Consider the following 22599-nt stretch of genomic DNA (forward strand, 5'->3'; position numbering starts at 1 on the left):
GTTGGCTTCAATTCGAACAATTTGAACCCATATTTGGTTTGTGTTGGCTCTGATTTGGTTCATAATTTTGAGATCTTCTTCATTGTTATCTTCTCTGAGTTCTCTCTCAAGACTCGCATCTCTCTCAGATCAAAACCCACGCAGCGGTGGTGCTTCGATATTGATCTCGCCTTCAGCGGACTCTTTCATTCTCTTTGGATTTCAGATTTGGGTAGTAGTGCTTCTTCAAGAGACAATGTAGCAAATCTTATGATATGGTATGGTTTTTGGTTTCTCTTATGAGGTTTACAGTTGGGGTTTTGTTGATTTTCTTTGTTGTTTGGCTGGAAATTTTGTTGGTTTTTTTTTTCTGGCTTTTGTGCAGCAGTGTGGGTATTAAGCTGTGGGGGCGAAAGAGAGAAACAGACGGAGACAAGAAAAATATTTTGAACCTGAGTGCTATTTGTCCAAACCTCGGAGGAGAGGTTAATGGAATTTACCCTTTTCTATTTTCAACTCATTTTATATTTGGCACAAATTTTCTTGTCTGTTTTTTTTTCACTTTTTAATTAAAAATTCAATACAAATTTTGAGTTTTTATTTTATTTTACTTATAACAAATAAGCCACTTTGTGGGCCTTTTCTCACTAGGGCTAAACTAAATCAAAAAGCCCAAAAAAGGGGTCTAACGGCCCAAAAATGTTAAATGTTCCCTAAAAACCCAACCATGGCTACTCATAACAGAATTCCCCCAAAACTCTCCAAGCCCTCGAATCATCATCGGTGTGTATCTCTCTCTCTCTCTCTCTCTCTATCTCTCTGTGTGTGTTAATTTTACATGTTTTTTCTATGAGATCGATTCGATTGTGTCTCTTGTTTAGTTCAATCTCTATCTATGCCTATTTATGTATGTATGTATGTATGTCTTAGGTTTCAAATGGGTCAGTGGCTCTCATGTAAAATAAATTCAAGTTGTCTTTGTTGTGGTCAGTATCAGTGGTTCACTGTGTCACAAATTTCATTCAAAGATGCAATCTTGTTGAGATATATAGAACAAATGAGTTTTTAGAAGTTATCTTGATTTTAAAGTCACCCCATAAGTTTTTTTTTAATTAAATTTTAATTTTTAACTAATTTTAGTTATTAACTTTATGTGGTTTTGGGACTGGGAGCTTGGAAAACATTTTCCTTTTCTGTGTATTGATACTTGTTTGGTACTTATTTGTAACTAATCACTTATTGAATCTTTTGCATAAATTGCTCACTAATCACTTTTTGAGAAATTTAGTGAGACTAATACCAAGAAAATTTTGACACATAAGATTTTTTTTTTTTTTGAAAATATTCATAAAATTCTCAAACGGAAATTCATTTGGAGTATAATTTTGATTGACTGCCTGCCTTCAAATCTCCCTTGAGAACTCAAGTGAGTGACTGGCTATGGACACAACAAAGGCAATACCTTTTTCCCAAAACCAAGTGACGACTGTCTTGGAGTTATAGCTTTGATTATTGCCATACAGCCGCTCAGGAATTAGTTTCCTTTTAGCAAAATAAGACAATTGGGTTTTTTTGAATTTGAGAAAGAAGTAGAAGAGAGGGGAAAGAAGGATGGAGAGACATAAAATATTGTGATTTGTAAGGCATAGTAATTGATTGATACTAGGGAAGTTTGCTTTTATGTACTGGTTGAAGAGTGGTGTCACTTTTGCTAAGCAGTTTTTAGTTTGTTAATTATGTAGATACCCTTGCATCCTTTCTTTTAAGTCGATTGGGTTTACCCTATATTGTAAGGGTTATTTTTTAGAGTTCAGAGGAGTGGACGCCAAAAATAATTTTCCCATAAATGAACTTGTTAAATTTCATGTTCACCCTCATTTCATCAAAGGGTTCTACTCTCTTAATAATAGTTAGCTTCCTTAAAATATTAAAGTAATTGGGAATCATTCTATTTTCTTGTTTGTTGTGATTTACACCATTTACAATTTTATTTAGACTGAGAAGAAAGTTTACTTCCAAACTTGGTTAGACAACTCTTCTCCAACCATTACATGGGAGCTCATAAAACCAAACCATCAACATTTATTTTAATCACATGGTTCATTAAGTCATCTAAAGAAGTCACATAGCTATTAGATAGGTCATGTAATAAAAGTACATGTGGGGTATTTATTTGAGTAACTACGGATTAGGTAAGTTGGAGGGACTTTCCTCTAAATTCAGAGGAAAATTTTTTCCAACAGAGAAGTGGATGGTTGCTGGTAACAATCTTTCCTTCATATATTTATAAGACAAAAAATAAGATAACAACAATGATTTAGTTTGGTTTGCTGAAATTTCGAAATTTGATATATATGAATAAAGATGTCCTTTTGTACTTATTTGGTGATAGTACTTTTTAGATCATAGTGATATTGAAACTCATGGAAAACAACCCTTCAAGAATCTACTTTTATTGATAAACCAAAGGGGTAACCCAATCAGCTAGGAGCCACACCTCATGAAGTGGAAGTCACTAGCTCAAAACACCCCTTCCCCCTCCTCTTGGAACCAAAACTCACTTATCAAAAAGAATCTACTACTGCTGATATCTTGCTGATCCTTTGTGCCAAATTTGTCTTGTATCAGTGTGAAGAATGGGTTTTCCAATGAATAATACTTCCTGACCCAACTTTTGTAAAAATCTAATGCTCGATCAAGTGTTCTCAGCATATAAATTAGTTTTTCCAATATAACGATACTTCATTTTGAGTCCTACAGGTTTTAATAATCTTTAGCTCAACATTTTAAATCTGAATTTAATATATCAGCTAGTACATTTTTAAATCTGTTATAGTAGATTGTGTTGCTCTAGGAAGTTGTTTCTCAATAGAACAATTATTTCTTTTGATCTATTACATTCCCATGCATAATTTTTGTATACTATATGATTTTTCAAGATATTCTGGGCTTATGTGTCTTGCGAACTGTGAAATTTATATTATATAACAATTTCTGCGGCATTGGGGAGAGGAGATTAAGTTCAGGGCTTCTGTGATGCTATACCAGTACTATTTGCCATTTATTTGTGCTCAACCTTCTTTTGTTTTTCCTTTTTTGGAACTATCATATCCATATTTTTGCCCTTATGACTGCCATGTTTAGTATCTCGTTTCAAGCTTGGACATTTTCTGGCTTTCAGAAATTAGATTAATGCAATAAATTCTCTGTAATTGCAGGAATCAAAGATCACAAAGTGCTTTGAATTTTTGCTTGCAAATGGCTGGATTTAGTAGCCTTTCACCTAAGATGAAGAATCTAATTGTTGCTGGAAGCTTGACAGGATTTGTCTTTAGTGTGTACTTCTACACCATGAGAGCTGTTGCCAGTGGTGATGAACTGCAGGTGGCTATTGATAAGTTTGAAGAACAGAAAAGCAAGGTGTGACAACCATGCCATCAAAGGTTTAACTTAGTATCCAGTTTAGTAATATTGTAATCAGGGGACAGCTGAATTTTAATTCTGTGAGAGTGAGAGAGATCATCCGAGTTTGTTGTTTTATCTTCAGACATGGCACTAAAGGTTTAATTATAAAACCAGCTTTGTAATAATGTAAGCACGTACAAAGTTAAACGTTTTTTGTGAAAGTGAGCATGCTAAAGTTTTGTTCTTCAATTCTTCAAACCTACTATAGATCTCGCTCAATGCTAGAAAATCTTGGCTTTGCCCTTGTTTGTAATGGAGATGTAAGACCAACAATTCCTAAGGAATGCAGTAAGAAACTGTGCACATTATTTTCAGAGAATCTAAAATAGCATATTGCCAAACTATACATTAAAATCATTGATTGCTTAGCTTTCCAAACGAACGAGGAAGTTCATCAGGTTGAGGCATATTTGTATCAAATATCACATAGGGACAAGGGTCATTGTACTGATGAGTTGGGGAACATAAGCCAACACAAGAGGTAATTGAGAATCTATAATTTTGTGCATGTGTGAGATAAAGAGGAGTTGAAAAGGGCAAATATAGTAGGGAAGCAAAAGTTACACAAACAGGAAGTCCATTGGAGTGTAACAATACAGGAGGCAATGTGAGTGATGAAGATGTGGTCATGTCTCTGAGAGGCTGTGCGGTGAAAACTGTTCTGATCAACGATGATACTGATGACTAGGTTTTTGAAAATTGGGTTGAGCTTTTGGACATTAGTGAGTGGCAACTCAAAAGGACTCCCCAGGTAGAAAAATTATTCAGTATAAACTATAAAGGGAGGACAGCCATATGGTACTCCCAACCAATAAAAGTAAGTTATTTCTTATCTAGTATTAATTTCAAAGAGTTGAGAGGACATTATTTTTTGGTGTTTCATGGAAAGGCTTGTACAACGGTACAAGTTGATTGAAGGGAAATAGAAAAGAAGAAAGCAAGGAATCAAATACTTTATGATGTGCATGAGAAAATCCAACTAGTTCATCATAATTAGGGGTAATGGTTAAATGCCTAAAATCTCACCCCAAAATTAAGAGAATCCAAAATCAGCTCATGATTCTCCATAATGGAGGCAGCTATGCCCCTTATCATGGGCCATCATGGCCATAATTAAGAAAATGGCTAAAATTAAGGTAAAAGACAACAATATCATGCCTACATATTGGGAACCCTAAAAAATATGGGTTTCATGAAAAAAATGAGGGATGTTAACTTAGGCGTCAAAGAGTCTCTCTCATGGCTCATCACGGGGTTTTCTTCGATCCCTTCTCGCCTTTATGCAGGTATTCAGGACACAAATTTGTTGTGTAAAATGTATGCTTCAACCCTTTGTATTGATTCCCATATCTTGGAATCTAATGCATAAGAAATCTTAAAGTATAGTGTCTTCCTTATATTTAATATTTTTTAAAATTTCCTTATATTTAATATTATTGTGTGAAAATTGTCCAAATATCAAATTATTATTTCCTTTTGCTATGTGTGGCAGCATATTGTGAACTTAACAGGGGCAGCCCTCGATACAATTTTCTTTTTTAACTATTTGAGATCAACTTGTAAAAGATGTTCTTAATTCTAATGGAGTGTCAATCACTTTTTTTTAAGGTAAGTGGAGTGTCAATCACTTTTTTTTTAGAGAATTTCAACCTATGGCATCCGTTCCTAATAATAGCTCTTTATCATCACACCAAGACACTAATCAGTTTTTGGTGTAAGCGAGAATTGAACCTCAAATCTCCTATTCAAGTATCAAAAACTTTACCAATTGAGTTAACTGGAACTCACAATCACTTGATAAGTGGAAAACCATCTTTTCAAATCTAAACTAAGGAATGCATTGCATTTACTTAGGGGTGTCCACGGGTCGGTTCGGATCGAGTTTATGCCCAACCCGCAACCGACCCGCTTACATCGGGTGGATTGCTGAACGACCCGCCGCCAACCACAGACGACCTCGGGTCGAGTCGGATTGGACTCCAGTGGACAATGGTCGGGTTGGTCAGCCTCCTACTAAGTTACAATCACCGGATTTTCGCCGGAACGAAGCTTAAAATCAACCCATCAAGCCCATATTTGAGCGAAAATCACGAATCTAAGCAAAAATCGAAGCAAAAACATCACATGAAACTCAAATTTGAGCGAAAAATTCATCTCTATCACCAGATCTAAAGTGAAAATCGAAGCACAATCTTCATCTCACCGCCGGATCAAGCGTAGATCTAAGCAAAATCTTCATCTCACCGCCGGATTTAAGGAAGAAAACCTAAATCTTCACCGGATCTAACTAAAAACTACCAAACCTTCACCGAAAAATCGATGAATTTGAATAGATCTATGAACTCCGGCCTTCTTTCATGGGTTTCCTCGGTCGGATCGGGTATATCGGGTTTTGAAGAATAAAACTCGCCATTCGACCTGCGTCAGTCGGCTTTTGGGGGCGAAGAGCCATCTACGGCCATCACCAGTGTCGGGTCGGTCGGTTTTCGGGTCAGGCCGGACTTGGGCAGGTGGGTCAGTTTACGGGTTGCCGTGGACACCCCTACATTTACTTTTACCTAAATCAAATTCACTTATAATTTTGTGAGTGTTACTTCTTCAATTGACAAATTTGGAAAAATCCATGATGGGTGAATGAAAACAAGTCAAAATAAACTTATAGCTGAAAATGATAAAATATTGTATAAACGAGCTACAGTAGCCATGTGTATTTACACGGTTACTGTAGCTCGTGGATAGTTTTGTAAGATTTTACACAGTTTTAGCTCCACTGATGTAAGTGATATTTTGACCAAAATGTGTAAAATGAAGAATTTTTTGTATTATAGAGGATTATACAAGAACTGATGTGGATGCCCTCAAACGTTCTAATTCTCTACCTTTTTAGCAAATTTGAAATTATTGCCTGTATGCATGATGTGTATTAGTAACCTAGGAAACATTACACACTGCATTTAGGAATGATTAAAAATTTTAGCTGAAACGTGTTGGGGGTGATGAAAACATTGTGCAATTAATGGCTTTTCTATAGTCCCTGCAGCCATTATATCCATATTTACATATTTAAATTTCTTGCATTAATCATCTTTTTGTCTATATATATATATATAACTTCGCATCTGTATTCACAAAATTAGTTGTCATCTTTCATCCATCAAAAATTGTAAGCAGCATTTTAATTTTGTTTGCAATGACAACCCAAACTAGCTTATTTGAAAAGGTACCCATTTGAGCTTCTCTAAACTGTACTGCATCACAAAAAATTAATATATCTGAGTTCACAAGCAGATTTCCATTGTTTTCCATCATTCCTATGGTCATCATTCAGAGATCAAAATCCATGCACATCTGAAAAAATTTCAGCCATCCATATAAATCTGTTTTGAGCTAAATTTGTATATTATTCACTCATACATCTTCTTTATGATTCAATGTCACCAAAAATATGACACTGACACTTAAAATTCCTGGGTATTTCAAGACATCAATTGTTGACTGCAATTTAAATAATATATGAAACTAGTGACTGATCTTGAGGCCTAAAAAGGAATTGCAAAACAGAGTTCAATATCCTTCACCATTATCTTTTTCAGTTTCCAATGATTTGAATGTAATTGAAATAAGGTTACTCTTTCATTTAATTACTAATTGAAAAGGCAGCCTTCAACCTTTCACAAAGATGTGGCAGCATCTTGATGCCGTCCTGGGTTGATTGATCAACACAGGATTCCAAATCATTTAGTGCACCGGGTTTGTTTTGTTGCTTAGCTGTCTCGTACTTGTCTTGGCAGACCATCAGCGATCTGTTTAACTTTTCCTGCATCCAATAAAATAATATTTGAATAATCTATATTAGCATTGAGTAATTTCTTCAGCAACGGCCAGGAAATGAAAAACATTCTGCAAACTTAAATAAATATAATGACTTAGCAGGCATGCTCATGCCCACACAAAAAAACACATACTTATATATGATTTGACATCACGCTTTTCTCTTTTTTGATAAGTAATGACATAATGCTTTTCTGAAACCCCACCTTGATGCAATTGGTGGATCATAAAAGGGCTGAAATTCATGAAAGGATCACCTCATGGATTGTGCTAATTACATGTGTTGTACTCTCTCTCTCTCTCTCTCTCTCTCTCTCTCTCTCTCTCTCTCATACATAAAACTTCAGCTTAATAAGTTCAGAAGGGAAATTGGCAAGGCACATAATTAGCAAATAGCTTAATTATTGTTTGTCTCACACTCACTTTTAGATATCTTAAACTGTCTTGGGAAAAACTGTATTCTATCCAACAATTAGCAACTTTCTTTCCATGCTCATAGTATTCTTGAATAGTAGTTTCAATTTTGAGATTAATATCAACGTCTCTAGAAGGTAGTTGATGTGATTACATCTTTGTTGTGAGAGGAACCATCAGGCAAGCAAACTAAGACCTCTTATCAATTAACATTCCCTGAAATAGATTCCAAGGTGCAAGACCATTAATACTGCCAGGTTTAAAAATGGTGCAACCACTCAACGTGAGGAATTTGCAATGGAGGTAGTACCTATCCAGTGTCACTTGGTGTTATTTACTAGTTACACAAATTTGTCTAATTGAGTCGAGATAAGTACTTGGTAATCGTAGCAAGATTAATCCTAATTGATTCTTATGGATCATTCATGAATGAAAACAGTGGCAACTAGTCACCAGAAAATAAAATTAGAAATTCAACTGAAGGTCAAACTAGACAAGATCCTAAATATTGAAACCTGGCCATTGGTAATTGGCTCATCCCATTAGGTAGTCTTCTGCAAGCTAAAGGTTGAGCCAATAAACCATCTATAACATTTGATCACATTTAATTTGGAATGTCATACACCGAATAAGGTTGCAATTAGATTTGAGGATCCAAAATCAAGGATTTGAAGAACAGTTGCTAATATAAATTGCTGTATACGAATTTAACTACACAAGATGATTTGAGCTTTGGAACTAATCAACAACAAAAAAAGATGATTTGAGCTTTGGAGATTTTGCTCTAACAAAACACTGGTATGTAGCAGGTTTGAAATTAACATTTCATATCTAATCATTTCAAATTCACATATTAATAAAGCTCAAATCCATCCATAGATTTCATCAACAGGGAAAAATAAATGTCCCCCATATTTATTCAAGTTATTTAAACTAAAAATTGAAATTAAAATAATTTTTTAAAATACTTCTATCCAAATGAACCATAAAGGAATTTTGCAGTCCAATAGAAGAGATTCTAGGGTCAGGAAAAGAAAGAAATAAACAAGATCATATCCAATAATGGGGGGAAGTCAATGTAAAGTCTAGATATCCTTAAGTGCTTCCATGAAGGTTGTGGTGATGCAAAGAAGAAAGGAGGAAGAGAGATGCAAATACATGGGACTATCTTCAATCAACTTGGAAATAAAACAAATAAAATGTAGATTTAGAAACTTGTAAGTTGTCCCATAAAGGAGTTTTAAGAATAACAATCCATAAGTTCCACAGACTTTCCTCTCATCCTATATTACTCACCAAATATCAAGCAAATATTATCAATGTAAAAAAGGAGTAGCACACAGTTCCACATCAGGACAATTAACATTTAAGAAGGTACAAAAAGTTATCCTGAATCCCTGATAGATTGTAACAAAAAAGAAAATCATATGATTGACAGTTTCCATTGTCCAGGTTAAAACAATAACCAAGTCTAGAAGCCCCATCAAGTGAACTATTTTAAATCCTCAAAAAACTCAAGCGGAAAATATAGGAATGAGGACATATGAGGCCCCCTAAATTCAATTAAAACCTAAAAGAAAGATCAAATGTAAAACAAACCACAATGAATTTAAAGAAGAGGATAATGAGGCTAATAATAATCAAATTTGTACATGTTTCGATTATGATAAATAAATATTAAGCCCCGATTTAAAAAATCATATAAACCCTAAATCTTAACTCAGTCTGTTAACAGAGAAATTGCCCCCTGAAATGTAATGTAGTATTTTACTTTTGTTCAGTTTGTGGAAATTTAAAGAAGAGGACAATGAGTCAAATAGCAATCACATTTCATTCTACATATTTCAATTATGATAAATAATATTAATCCACAATTAAAAGCAATCACATAAACCCTAAATCTCAACTCAGTTTGTTCAGAAAGAAAATTTTCCCCTGAAAAGGCAAGCAAGTGTTTTCCTTGTCTTTGGTTTGTGGAAATTCAATGCAAATTCAACAACATATCCAACTAACAAAGCTTCCTTGAATCGAATATTTGTAAATTTTTTCTAGGTAAGAAATTTTGCCCTGTGTATAAATCCCTCCAAACAAATGGAATCAATTAGAGAAGCAAAATAAAAAGTAAATAATTACACAAAAGGAAATAAAAACAACTTACTTGAAACTTGGCCATCTCATTCTCAACCATCTGTTGAGATCTAACAACTGGAACACTACAGTTTTCTACACAATTGCTTATCTCATCTTGGCTTCTTCTCCTATCAAAGCACTCATGTGCACATTTGAAGTATGCTTGCTGCAGCAATCATTGTTGAGAAATTCATTGTAAGAAAAGAAAGGCGAAAGGAACAAAGAGGAAGAAAGAGACTAATCTCTGAAAGATATAATTAATACTTTATTTTGTTGTCAAGAAAGCATGAGAAAGGGAAAATTTGAAACTAGAACCCAAGAAAGCTAAACAGTTCCTTGAATGGTAAAGACGTAATTAGTGCTCTATTTATTAGTTGCCAAGAAAGCTTGGAAAAGGGAAATTTTGAATCTTGAATCCATTGAAGCTAGACGGTATATGCTCCACCATTCAAAAGTAATCAAGCAAAAAAATATGGCTATGTTGAATCAAGTTTTTCAGAAATCAGATAGCACAAAAAACATAACACTCTATATGGATGTTGGGAAACTTGAAGAAAAGAATCAAAATTTAAAAAAAAAAAAGAAAAAAAAAAAGACAATGATTTGTCATTTGTAAAAACATTTTTATCTACCAAAAAATATAAATATTGAAAGTTAATCACTTGAACTGAGCCAAACAATTGTATTAGATACAGCTTTCTCAACTCCAGAGTCACATAAAGCTGAATACCTGGAACTCTAGTTAATTTGATTTCCCAACTTTTTCTCAAAATGAAACGTTTAAAAATTGAAACTTAATCACTTAAGATGTGCCAAAAAATTGTACAAAATACACTTGGAATTGGATTCAGCCTTCTCAAGTCCAAAAGCACATTAAGTTGAAGGCTTGGCATTCTAGTTAGTTTGATTTCCCTACTAATTCAGCCTTCTCAAGTCCAAAAGCACATTATGTTGAAGACTTGGCATTCTAGTTAGTTTGATTTCCCTACTTTTTTCCAGAAACCAAACAGAACCCAATACCCAACCCATCATCATCTTCTTCTCTCTCTTTTTTCCCACAAATTTCTCAGCAACCAAACAGTAGAAACAACATTGAACCTATACCCCATCAAAAAACTACACCCATATCATAAAAGTCCATAAATACATAAAAATTAAAATTTTATACCCATCTGTACAACGTTTTTTACCTATAAAAAAAAAATCAAAAATCAAAAATCAAAAATTGAAACTTGAACCGTTAAACAATTGTACATTTGTGCTAGATATATTTTGAATTGAACTCAGCTGTCTCACACATAAAGTTGAAGACTTGGGAATATAAGTTAGTTTAATTTTCCTAATTTTTACTCAGAACCCAATACCCAACACATCATCATCTTTTGTTTTCCCACCAATTTCTCTGCAACCAAACAGCATAAACAACATTGAACTCATACCCATCAGAAAAACCACACCCACATTAGAAAAACAGCTGAACATCCCAAAAAGTCCATAAACCCAAAAAAAAATTAAAAATTGAACTTATTCCCATCTGTATTTTCACCAATTTCTAAGCAACCAAACAGCAGTAACAACATTGAACTCATACCCATCAGAGACAAACCACACCCACATCATAAAAACAACTGAACATCCAAAAAGAAGTCCCTAAAAACAATAATACACAAATATGCATACATACAGATAAAGAGAGAGAGGGAAGTAGAACCTGAAGGGTGAAATTGACATGGTCTTGAATAGGAGAAAGATGTTCTTTAGCGGCTACATTGACTTGGTGAAGTTTTTGCTGCACTCTCTCCGAAACCATTCTCTCTTCAGCTCCTGCTGAGTAATCCATCTCTCTCTCTCTGTCTGAGGACTTTGCTTGCAATTTGACAATTGAGAATTTATGGGGTTTAGGGTTTTTGCTTCTTACTTTTTAACTATTGCCTACTTTTACTATTACTGGTATTATTAGGATTTTAATTCTTGAGGTGAAGTAATTAAGGGACCCCAAGTACCCGACCCATGCCCGAACAATTTTTACTTTTAATTGCGTAATGAGGTTGAGTTAATATATATTTCAATTTTTTTAATTTTATTTATTAAAGTCCAAATATTATAAATCATTTTAATTTTCCACTTCTAACAACTTTCTAAAATTGTTTCTCAAAAAAAAAAAAAAAAAAACAAAAAATTTATAAAATTTAGCATGGGCTTGTGTTTCTAAATAATTTTCTCTCAAATTTTCAAATACTACAATAATTTTAGCACATATGGATTTAGCCAACATAACCACTTGGGACAAGTGAAAATAGCCTTCGGGTATGTTTGATTGGAGCTAAAATATGGTGGATGGAATACTTTAAAAAAAAAAAAAAAAAAAAAAACTTTTTAGAGCGTTTGGTAGGATGAGAAGGAAGAAAAATAAATTGTAGCACCCAGATACTTTCTCTTTAGGCCTACCGAAAAGTTCTCTGCAAAATGAAGAAAAAATTGAAGAGAAAAATTGAACATCATTTCTAAGCAACAATACCCATGAGCAACTGCACATGGGCTTGTCCACAACATTGCTCTTCATTTTTTTTTTCTTTTTTCTTTTTCTTCTTTTGATTACTAGGCAGGCTGCGTACACGTCCAGATATTCTTTTTCTTTTTCTTTTTCTTTTTTGCCTTCTTTTGTTTTTTGTTGTTTTTGTTTAGATGTGATTTTTTTTTTCTAGACATAATTTTTATTTTTTAATAAATTTAGGTGATTGATTTTTTATTGGTTGTTTATCATTTAAAAAAAAAAAAATAATTGAGCATCATTTTTTAATAAGAGTATATGCGTAAATTTATACAAATTTAATATTTCCATTTTTCTACTCCCAACGAAATAAAAATGAGAGAAATTAAAATATTTTTATCCTCTCACTATTTTCAATTCTCCCACTTTTCTACTTCTCAAACCAAACAGACCCTTAGGGTTGATTAGTCTTATGCCATGTCACTCTCTCGTGTACGTTAGCATGCCATGTCAACATCTTCTATGTATTAATAATTTAATATTATAGTCCTCTAAAGGAAAACTTTAGGCTAGTTTGGTTGCATGAAAGGAAAAGAAGGGAAGACAAAAGAAAAGAGTTCTTTGTTTGGTTAAAATGAAATTGAGGAAAGAAAGGAAAATTGGAGGAAAAAAATTTGTGGGACCCACCATTTGTTCAATTCTAAAAATTTCTCTTATGCCCTTGAAAAGTTTTAATTTTTTGTGAAATTACTTTTGTGCTTAGTATTATGTATTTAGTTCACTATTGATCTCAAGTTTAAGTGAAGGAGGAGGGTTGCAGTATGTTAATGGCTTTCGTAAAAATTTAATTACTTTCTTATGAGTGGATCCAATTATATAAAAAATTATTGGAGGGTCTCCTATTCATATAGCCAACCCAATCTAATCTGTTGAAAATCCATAATCAACCCTAAAGTTTGGGACTAACATTTTTTTGTTGTTGTTGTCATATTAATTTATAATTTAAAAGGATAAAAGTCAAATATATTTTCTCTCTTTCTTTCCTCTTCTCCTTTACATCCAAACACATATTTTCTTTTCCCCTTACTTATCCTTTCTGTTCCCTTCGATTCAATTCTCATCCATCCAACTAAACATAGCTTTAAAATTAAAACTACATGGATAAATAAACCCCATGAGGGGTAATTGTGTAATTTAATTTTTAGTTAATTAATTATGTCCGAAACGGACACGGAGCACGCGCCCTATATACTTGTAGAGGACGTTTGGATTGCGTGTCCACGTCCACGTCTGGTCTTTTTTTTTTTTTTTTTTTTTCAAGCATGTCTGTCACTGTTCATTAGCCATGAACAGTGATTTTAGGCCAATGAACAATAATTTTTGGCATGAACAGTACTTTTTACACATTAAAAAATTATTTTGCTACAGTGTTTTCAGTTTTCAGTTTTCAGTAATAAGTTCTATCCAAACAAGCTCGTAGTCTAGTGCTGTGGACTCTGGTCTCAGGTTCACTTTGCTATAGCTCAGTAGCTTGCTTGCACCGGAGGTTATCTCAATTATCAGTTCTCTTCTTCTTCTTCAATCTTCACTCACAAGAAAACATAAACACATCATCTGCAGTCTGAAAATCAATGGCTCTAGACCATGAAGACGTTCTCAAAGAAGAAAAGTTTATCCCACTCGACGAGGATGACATAGCTATCCTCAAGACCTATGTATGTGTGCTCCTAATGTCTCACTCTGGGGTTTACTTATCTAGTTTTAGTCACAACTAACATGTGTTTGATAATTATATAAATATATAAGCTATAAAACGTTGATCTTTTGTACTTTGTAATCTTATACGGGAGGACAATTCTTTGTAACCCAGATGGGTTTTTTCATTATTAATCAATTATCAATGTTTTAATACTCTGGCTAGAGGACTTCGATTTTCACTTTGTTCAAATGTGAATGTGTTTAGGATTATGTAGTTATATAATATATTATAATGTCAACGCTTTATGCAGGGTTTAATTACCTTTTTTTATTTATATATATTTAATTTACAACTAACATGCTTTCAATGATGATATAAACTATAAAATTTTGATCTTTTGTACTTTGTAATCTTACAGGAGGGCTATTCTTTGTAACCCAGTTGGGTATTTTGATTATTAATCAATGTTTTAATACTCTAGCTAGCTTGAGAATTTATGATTTTCACTTTGTTCAACCATGACTATGAGTGTGAATGTGCTTGAAATTTTGTTTTTATATGTAATAATGTTAATCCTTTATGCAGGGTTTGGGTCCGTATAATACAAGTATCAAGAAAGTAGAGACAGAAGCTAAGGACTTGGCTAAGAATGTCAATGATCTGTGTGGTATATATGCCTCCCTTTTTCTCTTATTAATTAAACAAATTTTTTGAAGTTATTGATCTTCATTTGTAAAGAATTTATTTATAGTTTTAAGGTGGCTGTACACTTTTTTTTTATTAAAAAATAAAGATTTCAATGTGATAACACTCTCATAACTATATGAGAGGTGTGGAATATTGTCGTACTACTGTCAGGGCTAGCCCCTGGCCTAGGCCATGATTTTTTTTTTAATATTATCTTTTTTAATTTAAAAAATATATATGTAACGTTTTTTCTTCAATATTAAGAAGGCATAAGGAATTGACTAATGCTGGAAATATTTCAAATTTATTACATAGGTCTTACAAATTGAGGTGTTACCAAGGAAGTCAATACCGTACCGGAGGCTGTACCGGTTTGGCCACCGGTACGATATATTTCGGATACCGGTCAATACCGGTGTACCGTTTCGGGTTTACCGCTATTTTATATATATATATATATATATACACACACACACACACACACACATACCAAAATCTCTAGAACTATGTTTATAAAAATATAATATTTTACTTATATTATAGTAAATATAAAAGTTTATTATAAAACATTACCTCAATTCAGAATAAATTATTCATAGTTTTAGACTTTAGTATCAAATAAAAGAAAAAAAAAACACAATATAAAAAATAGAAAGCTTAGTTGTTCATTGCATACTAAGAAAAAAAATAATACTAAGAAGTTAATGTAAATAAGTTACCATTATGCCTTTACAAAAATTCAAAAATTACAAAACTAAAAAAAAAAAAAAAAAAAAAAAGCTTTTCTCTGTACCGGCCGGTACGCCCGGTACCGGCCGGTATTACCCGAAATTGGCCGGTATGGCCGGTACGCGGCCGGTACGGCCGGTATTTTTTCCGGTACAATATAGAAGTGTACCGGTACCGGTGCACTGACCGGTACGGTACGTACCGGCCGGTACGGCCGGTACCGGTACGGTATCGGCCACACTGGGTGTTACCAATCACAAGAAGTAATTAAATACTCATTTATGATTTTTTTTTAAAGAAAAAGATTTAAATACTTGTGTTGAAGTGCCACTAATATAACTTCTCCAAAAAAAAAAAGTGCCACTAATATAGAACATTAACTAATACTTATTTACCCCCCTCAAAAAACTAATACTTATTTACCCCCTGAAAAAAAAACTAATACTTATTTAAGTGATATTTAAATATAAAAAGGTAAGTTTTCATCTTAGGCTGCAAATTGTATTTAAGCGGCTCTGACTATTGTCAAACTATTGTTGTTTTGCTCTCTCTGCATACGTTCTTAGGTCCACTCTGCCATCTTTTTCTTAAGTGTATGATGAATGGCTTTCATTTGTACTAATAAGAGAAGTATGATAACCAAGTTTTATATGTATTATTTTATGTGCATCATCAATTCCTTTTAATAATTTCTAGCATCTATTTACTTGGTTGCTGCTTTTCCTGGTTTAATTGCCTATTAATGTTTCTCCGATAACATTGGATTCTTGTCACTTATCAGAGTGTGTCTAAAATTCTTTTTTCGATATCGTGTTTGTGTGTTACAACATGGTCTATATGTATCTTGTTTTTGTGTTTGGCTTCTTTCTGTTCAATGTCTTCACTGCATGGGCTGGCTGTCAAAAAAAAATCCGAATATGTGAAATCATAATGTTGATCTGCACTATTCTATAGGTATTAAGGTGTCTGACACTGGCTTAGCTGCACCAAGCCAGTGGGATCTAGTATCTGATCAGCAATTGTTGAAGGAGAAGCCTCTGGAGGTGTGTATTTTGCTTATATAAGGTCCTCTTTGGCAATAAAGTGTTTGTAACAATCTGAGAAGAATTCTTTGCTTTGTCAACCAGGTGGCAAGATGCACACAGATCATCAGTCCAAACACTGAAGATGCCAAATATGTTATAAATTTTTGTTATCCTGGAAAGGTACACTTCAATTTGACCTTCACCTCATGTAGTACATTTTTTTGGAGGTGTTTGAAATATGAAATTTTTCTTCACCCACCAAAACTAATACCACCATTTTTCAAGTTTTGTCTATCTATTTTCATATTTTTCAAGTTATTTTTAAGCTTACATTGTCCCTATCAGTGCCTTTTCTTTTCTATTGTTGAAATATGAACAAGTGGGAAACATTTTTGTTTTTAAACTTAAATGTTCAACTATGTTTTCTAATGATATCTGCATTTTGAATTGCTTCAGTGTCTTATATTTTATGCCCTGAAACAGATGGCGGGATTTTATATGGACATGGCATTTTAGCTTAAACATACTGAGCCTGAATCTTAATTTTGTTTATTAACTCATTTAGTCATACATGAAACAATTGGATCTGATATAATTCTAATTTATTGACTGCAGTATGCTGTTGCTCTGGGTGACACAGTTTCCCCAACTGACATTGAAGAAGGCATGCGTGTGGGGTGAGTGTCTTATTTGTTACCTTCTCAGATTTTACTAAATATTTTGTATTTTTTTGCAACCTTCTCTAGTTATTCCCTATTTATACATTCTTTCAACATAAATTGCATGGAGTTTGTCGCCAAGGGGAGGTCATTTATTACCTTTTTGTATTAAATTTTTATTTATATGATACTTTGTATATGCTGTTGGACAGTAGCAATGAAAGACATTTAGGCTAGTGTAGACGACTAAATTCTTAGTTCGAAATAAATCAAACAAGTAAAATAGTTTCACAAATATGAATTTGTATTGATAAATGTGTGGTACAATTCTCTGTAATTACAAAAGAGTGAGCCTCTGATTCGATTTCCTTGAAAGATTTATTGATTGGAATTGTGGTAATGTGATTTTGATTTGAACATAAGATATTCTTCAATTTAGCTGAGGAATGGATCGAAGATCTTTGAAACGGAATTACAATGAATCTCTGGCTACGAGCTTGTTAGAAATTCTTTGTTCTTCGTGTTCTTCGTGTGTTCTTCGTGTTTGAAGGTTTGTGGTGGAAATTCTTCGGTGCTTTAGAGGCTTGATTCCGTAGAGCTCCGTTGATTTATGGTTTGTTGAGGTTTCTGGAGGCTTTTGAGCTTGATTCCAGTGAACTTTGAGATTTGGACGAGTAGTTTGGATGATTTTGCTTCGAATGTTGTCTGTATTCGAGGTTGAAGTTCTTGAAATTCTTGGAGGCTTTGGGGTTTGATCCTGGCAGAGCTTCTGGGTTTCTGAACTCAAGATATCTTCTTCCTTCTCTCTGTCCTCTTAAATGTCTTAGGAAGGCTTATATTTATAGGACTTTAGGGGTGGGTGAGCGACACGTGGCGGAGTCTGATTGGTGACACTTGTCACAGCTTGATTGGTCCGCTTATGTCATCGCTTACACGTGTTGGATTGCTTGTGTCATCGCTTACACGTGCAGGGCTGCTTGTGTCATCGCTTACACCTGCTGATGCAGTTTCATGCCTTTATTTCAATGACACTTGGCAAATTTCTATTGGAATCCGAATAGTGATGGCAAAACCCAGAAGCAGTACGTAGCGCCTTGTAATTGGTTGTATTTTGTGGACTTGGTAGTATGATGTGTCAGCTTGTGATAGGTCGGAAATTTTTCCTCTCTACAAATGCCCCCTCGAGACTCGTTCATGCACACAGTTTTTAGAGTGTGGTGAATGAATGAGTCTTGAAAGAAAATGGATTTTTTTATACTTGACTCTTCTAGTGAAATAGTTGAAGGTGGTGGAGCTTTTAACAGGATGAAGTAATTGCAGAAGAGTAGACCCACCCATATGAAAGGCTTTGATGAGACCGAGAAGGGGTCTGCCAGTATTTGAATGTACTCGTGTGACCGAGCTTTCACAGCAAAGGTTAAGTCAAAGTAATTTCAGAAGAGTATTTTGAATTGTTGGTGGCGATCACAGGGTGTTGAAGATGGAGAAGAGGTGAGAATGTTGGCTGAGTACAGCATGCAGAGCTCTGGAGCTAGCCTCTTATTTTTAAGGACTTCTGGTGAAGTTATATCTGAAGGGTATACTTCGGATCACAGAGAGAACATGTGGGAGTGTGGTTGAATGTGCTTGTGTTATCGCATCTCTCAGGTTAAGTTGAGGTAATTTCAGAAGGGATGCTGGACTTGTTGTTGTTGATGGTGAAAAAGATGGTGATGAAGCAAAGTGGATGGGTGAGACATACGACACCATGGCCCTGACCCCACATGTTGGGGACTCTCTGGCGTAGATGTCTTTGGGAAGTACACCTTCAGATGTGGGACTGGCTGCATGCTGAATGAAGTTCGACGGCAAGTCGTTGAATGCGCATGTGTGACTGGACCATACTGACGGACATTAAGTTGAAGTAATTTCAGAAGTATATTTTCTGAAATTCTTCAAGCTGATCTTAAGTTGGAGTAATTTCAGAAAGTGTGCTTTGTGGTACCAGCAATGATGACCTTTGGACCCCATGTTGGTGGAAACATGGAATAAGGCTTTGGTGACCATTCACCGACACCAAAGGCTAATTTCTGATGAGCTGGTACCTTGGAGGTTATCACAAGTGTTGGATGGGAGACAATTTGTAGGATACCCCAACACTTTTTACCATCTTCACCTAATGCAACTTTGTTGGGAAAGCACAACAAATGAAAGATTGAGCTAACTTGTGATCTTGGTTTTAGAAACCAGCCAAGCTGCTGTTTGTTCCAAACCACTGCTTTTAATGGGAGACCAAACAGTTGAAGAGAGACTACGGAAGCCCTGTTTTTAGGAACAGGTGTCTCTGCTGGACTTGGATTTCCTGGCCAACCAATTTCACGGAAGCATGGAAGGTCGATGCAGACCTTGTTATGAATAACTTTATGAACAAATGTGGTCATTATGTGAGGAAACAAAATTTGTTTGAATCCTAAAACAGTGATGATGTTGTGAGAAGGGTTACTACTGAACCATGAAGGGGTTGATTTCAAACTAATTATGAAGCGATCTTGGTTGCTAGGTATTGAGAATGACGAGGTCATAGTGAGAACTAGCTGTGAGAAGGAGGATTTGAAAATTTGAAAGAAGCAAATCTTCATTTCACGACTCAGTGTATGTGTGTTTTTTTTTTCTTGATGGATTTAGCGGATCCGGCCCTTCTATTTATAGCGAAGAGATGAAGAACGGTATTTGGGTAGTTAAGAACGGCGGATGAGACTTTTTGGTGAGAACGGTGGATGGGAACGGTAGGCACCTAATGGGAATGTTAGCTCGGAGACTGGTAGGCACTGACGAAAATAATAGGTTGAAGTAGTGACCCAATGTAATTTTAATTTTGAGACATACTTGTGAGAGTTAGTCTGTTTTTGAAAGGGGAGCCTTAATCAAGTCTGGAGGATAATTTTGAGGGAATCCAGACCAAATGGATGGATCTCAAATTATGATCTTGAGAGCTTAAATTTTGGACACCGCTAGTACTTTGGAGAAGCGGATGTAGTTTCTAAGTCCAAAACAAATACCTAGATTTCAAAATCAAAATCTTTGCAAAAACCTGATAGGACAAGTTTTGCTTGAACATCTTGATCTTCGGTCAAAGTTTACGTCAAAACCAATAGTTGTAGAATCACACTATTTGAGCAATTTTGGATTCTCAAATGAATAAATAGACCCCGAAATTGGAAATTACGCAAAAAATTGAGCAAGACAGGTCAATCTTAAAAATTTTGACTTTTGGTCAAAATTTGTGCAAAAGTCAATTTTTTTAGAATTTGGACTGTTGTGCAATTTTCGAGCCTCGGTTGAAGAAACAGACCCCAAAATTGGAAAGTACGCGAAAAATTGGATTGCTTGTGTCATCGCTTACACATGCTGATGCAGTTTCATACCTTTATTTCAATGACACTTGGCAAATTTCTATTGGAATCCGAATAGTGATGGCAAAACCTAGCAGCAGTACGTGGCGCCTTGTAATTGGTTGTATTTTGTGGACTTGGTAGTATGATGTGTCAGCTTATGATAGGTCGAGAATTTTCCCTCTCTACAGCTAGTTTCTTGTATACGTGTGAGATGGATAGTATTAAAGAAACAGAACTTGTACTCCTTTCTATTTTTGGATTGACCTTTAGTCTATCATTGCAGAGTTGATGATCGCGGTAGTGGACATCGTATACAGATTCCCTTGCCTCCAAAAATTGATCCTAGTGTGACCTTGATGACAGTGGAGGAAAAGCCTGATGTGACATATAATGATGTTGGTGGGTGCAAGGAGCAGATTCAAATGATGCGGGAAGTGCGTATAGCATTGGTTTTTTTCATGTTATTTTTCATTCTGTTATATTTCTTTCTTTGGTGTACATTATGTGCAACATAATAAGTGATTTCTTTGAGTCCAAATAACAAAAAAACATAATTAGTGACTTCACATTCAGATATTAGAACTAGATACTGTTAGTATGTATGCCTTACTGATTTTGATTGTTTTTCCAGGTTGTTGAGCTGCCCATGCTTCATCCTGAGAAATTTGTGAAGCTTGGAATTGATCCTCCTAAGGGTGTCCTTTGCTATGGTCCTCCAGGGACAGGTAAGACACTGTTAGCTAAAGCAGTGGCTAACAGAACTGATGCTTGCTTCATTCGAGTTATTGGGAGCGAGCTTGTTCAGCGATATATTTGGTATGGGTGCTAAGATGGTTCGAGAACTGTTCCAGGTTACTAATTGTGCATGTTCAGCAGTTTCATAACTTCTCTTTTTTATTCATATGGTTTTAATTATACACTTATCATCTAACTAGTACTGCAATTTGCTGCAGATGGCACGTTCAAAAAAGGCGTGTATTATATTTTTTGATGAAGTGGATGCAATTGGAAGTACACGTTTCGATGATGGTGTTGGTGGTGATAATGAGGTGCAGCGTACGATGTTGGAAATTGTAAATCAGCTTGATGGCTTCGATGCTCGAGGAAACATAAAAGTTTTAATGGCCACAAATAGGTTGGTTAATTACTATCAGGACCATTTTTCTGCTTGATGTTGTTACAACACTTACGGCACTTAAACAACCTTGTTTTTCACTTTAGAAATAGAACTGGTGTTTTATACACTAGCTTATGTTGTGGATTTCGATTGCCCCCTTTTTCAGGCCTGACACACTTGATCCTGCATTGTTACGTCCTGGACGATTAGATCAAAAAGTTGAGTTTGGCCTTCCAGATGTGGATGGTAGGACAAAGATATTTAAGATCCATGCAAAAAAAAATGAACTGCGAACGAGATATAAGATTTGAACTTTTGGCTCGACTTTGCCCAAACTGCACTGGTAAGAACCATTTATTATGGATAGTCTTGCAAGGCACTGCTGTTTGTTATTTGTTCACTATGCCAAGGGTGTGTTATGGCATTGGTTTTCTGACATGAGTTTCTCTCTCAGGAGCTGAAATAAGGAGTGTGTGCACTGAAGCTGGCATGTTTGCCATCCGAGCACGTAGGAAATCTGTGACAGAGAAAGATTTCCTTGATGCAGTGGACAAGGTCATCAAGGGATACAAGAAATTCAGTGCAACACCCACGTACATGGTTTACAACTGATTAAGCTGTTATGAACCATAAGGTTCTGCTAGGATTATTTCATTCATCATTAGGCTGCATAGCTTGGAACAATTGTACTTATTAGGGAGCTTTCTCCATGTGAAGTTGTGAAAGTGTATCAAACCATGTTTTACTACAAATTTAAGCCGTTACTTCTGGAATCATTATAACTCACTGCTTTGAATGCGGATATCACTGACCATGCTTCAAAATTATTTTCCATGAATCTAAGGTGTACATGGTGCCCTGTTTCAAAGAGATTATTATATGAGGAACCGGTGCAATTATGTACTCAATAGGTTATTGAAAGCTGTGCTTGAAAGCTTGTCCTCAAAATGTAAAATATGCTAATCTGGATGGAACCTTACCTCAAACTGTATAGGGCTT

The 22599-nt window shown here is 34.9% G+C and overlaps 2 protein-coding genes and 1 pseudogene across 3 annotated transcripts; 2 read left to right on the plus strand and 1 right to left on the minus strand.

Moving 5' to 3' along the window:
- Nucleotides 1–234: 234 nt before the first annotated feature.
- On the plus strand, nucleotides 235–3633 carry LOC142632171 (uncharacterized). Of its 2 annotated transcripts, none has more exons than XM_075806582.1 (2): nucleotides 235–257; nucleotides 3198–3633. In XM_075806582.1, exons 1-2 carry the CDS (start codon nucleotides 250–252, stop codon nucleotides 3403–3405), a joined length of 216 nt encoding a protein of 71 aa, XP_075662697.1. In that variant the 5' UTR covers nucleotides 235–249; the 3' UTR covers nucleotides 3406–3633. The 2 variants fall into 2 exon arrangements, with proteins under 2 accessions (XP_075662697.1, XP_075662696.1); XM_075806581.1 differs by lacking the exon at nucleotides 235–257 and adding an exon at nucleotides 619–762.
- Nucleotides 3634–6793: 3160 nt separating this feature from the next.
- LOC142630823 (uncharacterized) lies at nucleotides 6794–11733 on the minus strand. The gene is made up of 3 exons (XM_075804874.1): nucleotides 11531–11733; nucleotides 9848–9985; nucleotides 6794–7261 (listed from the first exon to the last, which is right to left on the minus strand). The coding sequence occupies exons 1-3, from the start codon at nucleotides 11657–11659 to the stop codon at nucleotides 7082–7084; spliced, it is 447 nt and encodes a 148-aa protein (XP_075660989.1). The 5' UTR covers nucleotides 11660–11733; the 3' UTR covers nucleotides 6794–7081.
- Nucleotides 11734–13941: 2208 nt separating this feature from the next.
- On the plus strand, nucleotides 13942–22212 carry LOC142632175 (26S proteasome regulatory subunit 7-like; annotated as a pseudogene).
- The last annotated feature ends 387 nt before the right edge of the window (nucleotides 22213–22599 follow it).

The sequence above is a fragment of the Castanea sativa genome, chromosome 4, assembly GCF_040712315.1.
Source record: "Castanea sativa cultivar Marrone di Chiusa Pesio chromosome 4, ASM4071231v1".
Lineage (NCBI taxonomy): Eukaryota > Viridiplantae > Streptophyta > Magnoliopsida > Fagales > Fagaceae > Castanea > Castanea sativa.

Bases quoted from the DNA above. Each gene is read 5' to 3' on its own strand.
- LOC142630823 (XM_075804874.1), bottom strand. From the start codon at position 11,659: ATGGATTACTCAGCAGGAGCTGAAGAGAGAATGGTTTCGGAGAGAGTG. The intron at 9,986-11,530 runs GTTCTACTTCCC...TGATTGCTGCAG, and splicing joins ATGTCAATTTCACCCTTCAG to CAAGCATACTTCAAATGTGC. The intron at 7,262-9,847 runs GTAAGTTGTTTT...TATTGGATGCAG, and splicing joins ATGAGATGGCCAAGTTTCAA to GAAAAGTTAAACAGATCGCT.
- LOC142632171 (XM_075806581.1), top strand. From the start codon at position 686: ATGTTCCCTAAAAACCCAACCATGGCTACTCATAACAGAATTCCCCCA. The intron at 763-3,197 runs GTGTGTATCTCT...CTGTAATTGCAG, and splicing joins AAGCCCTCGAATCATCATCG to GAATCAAAGATCACAAAGTG.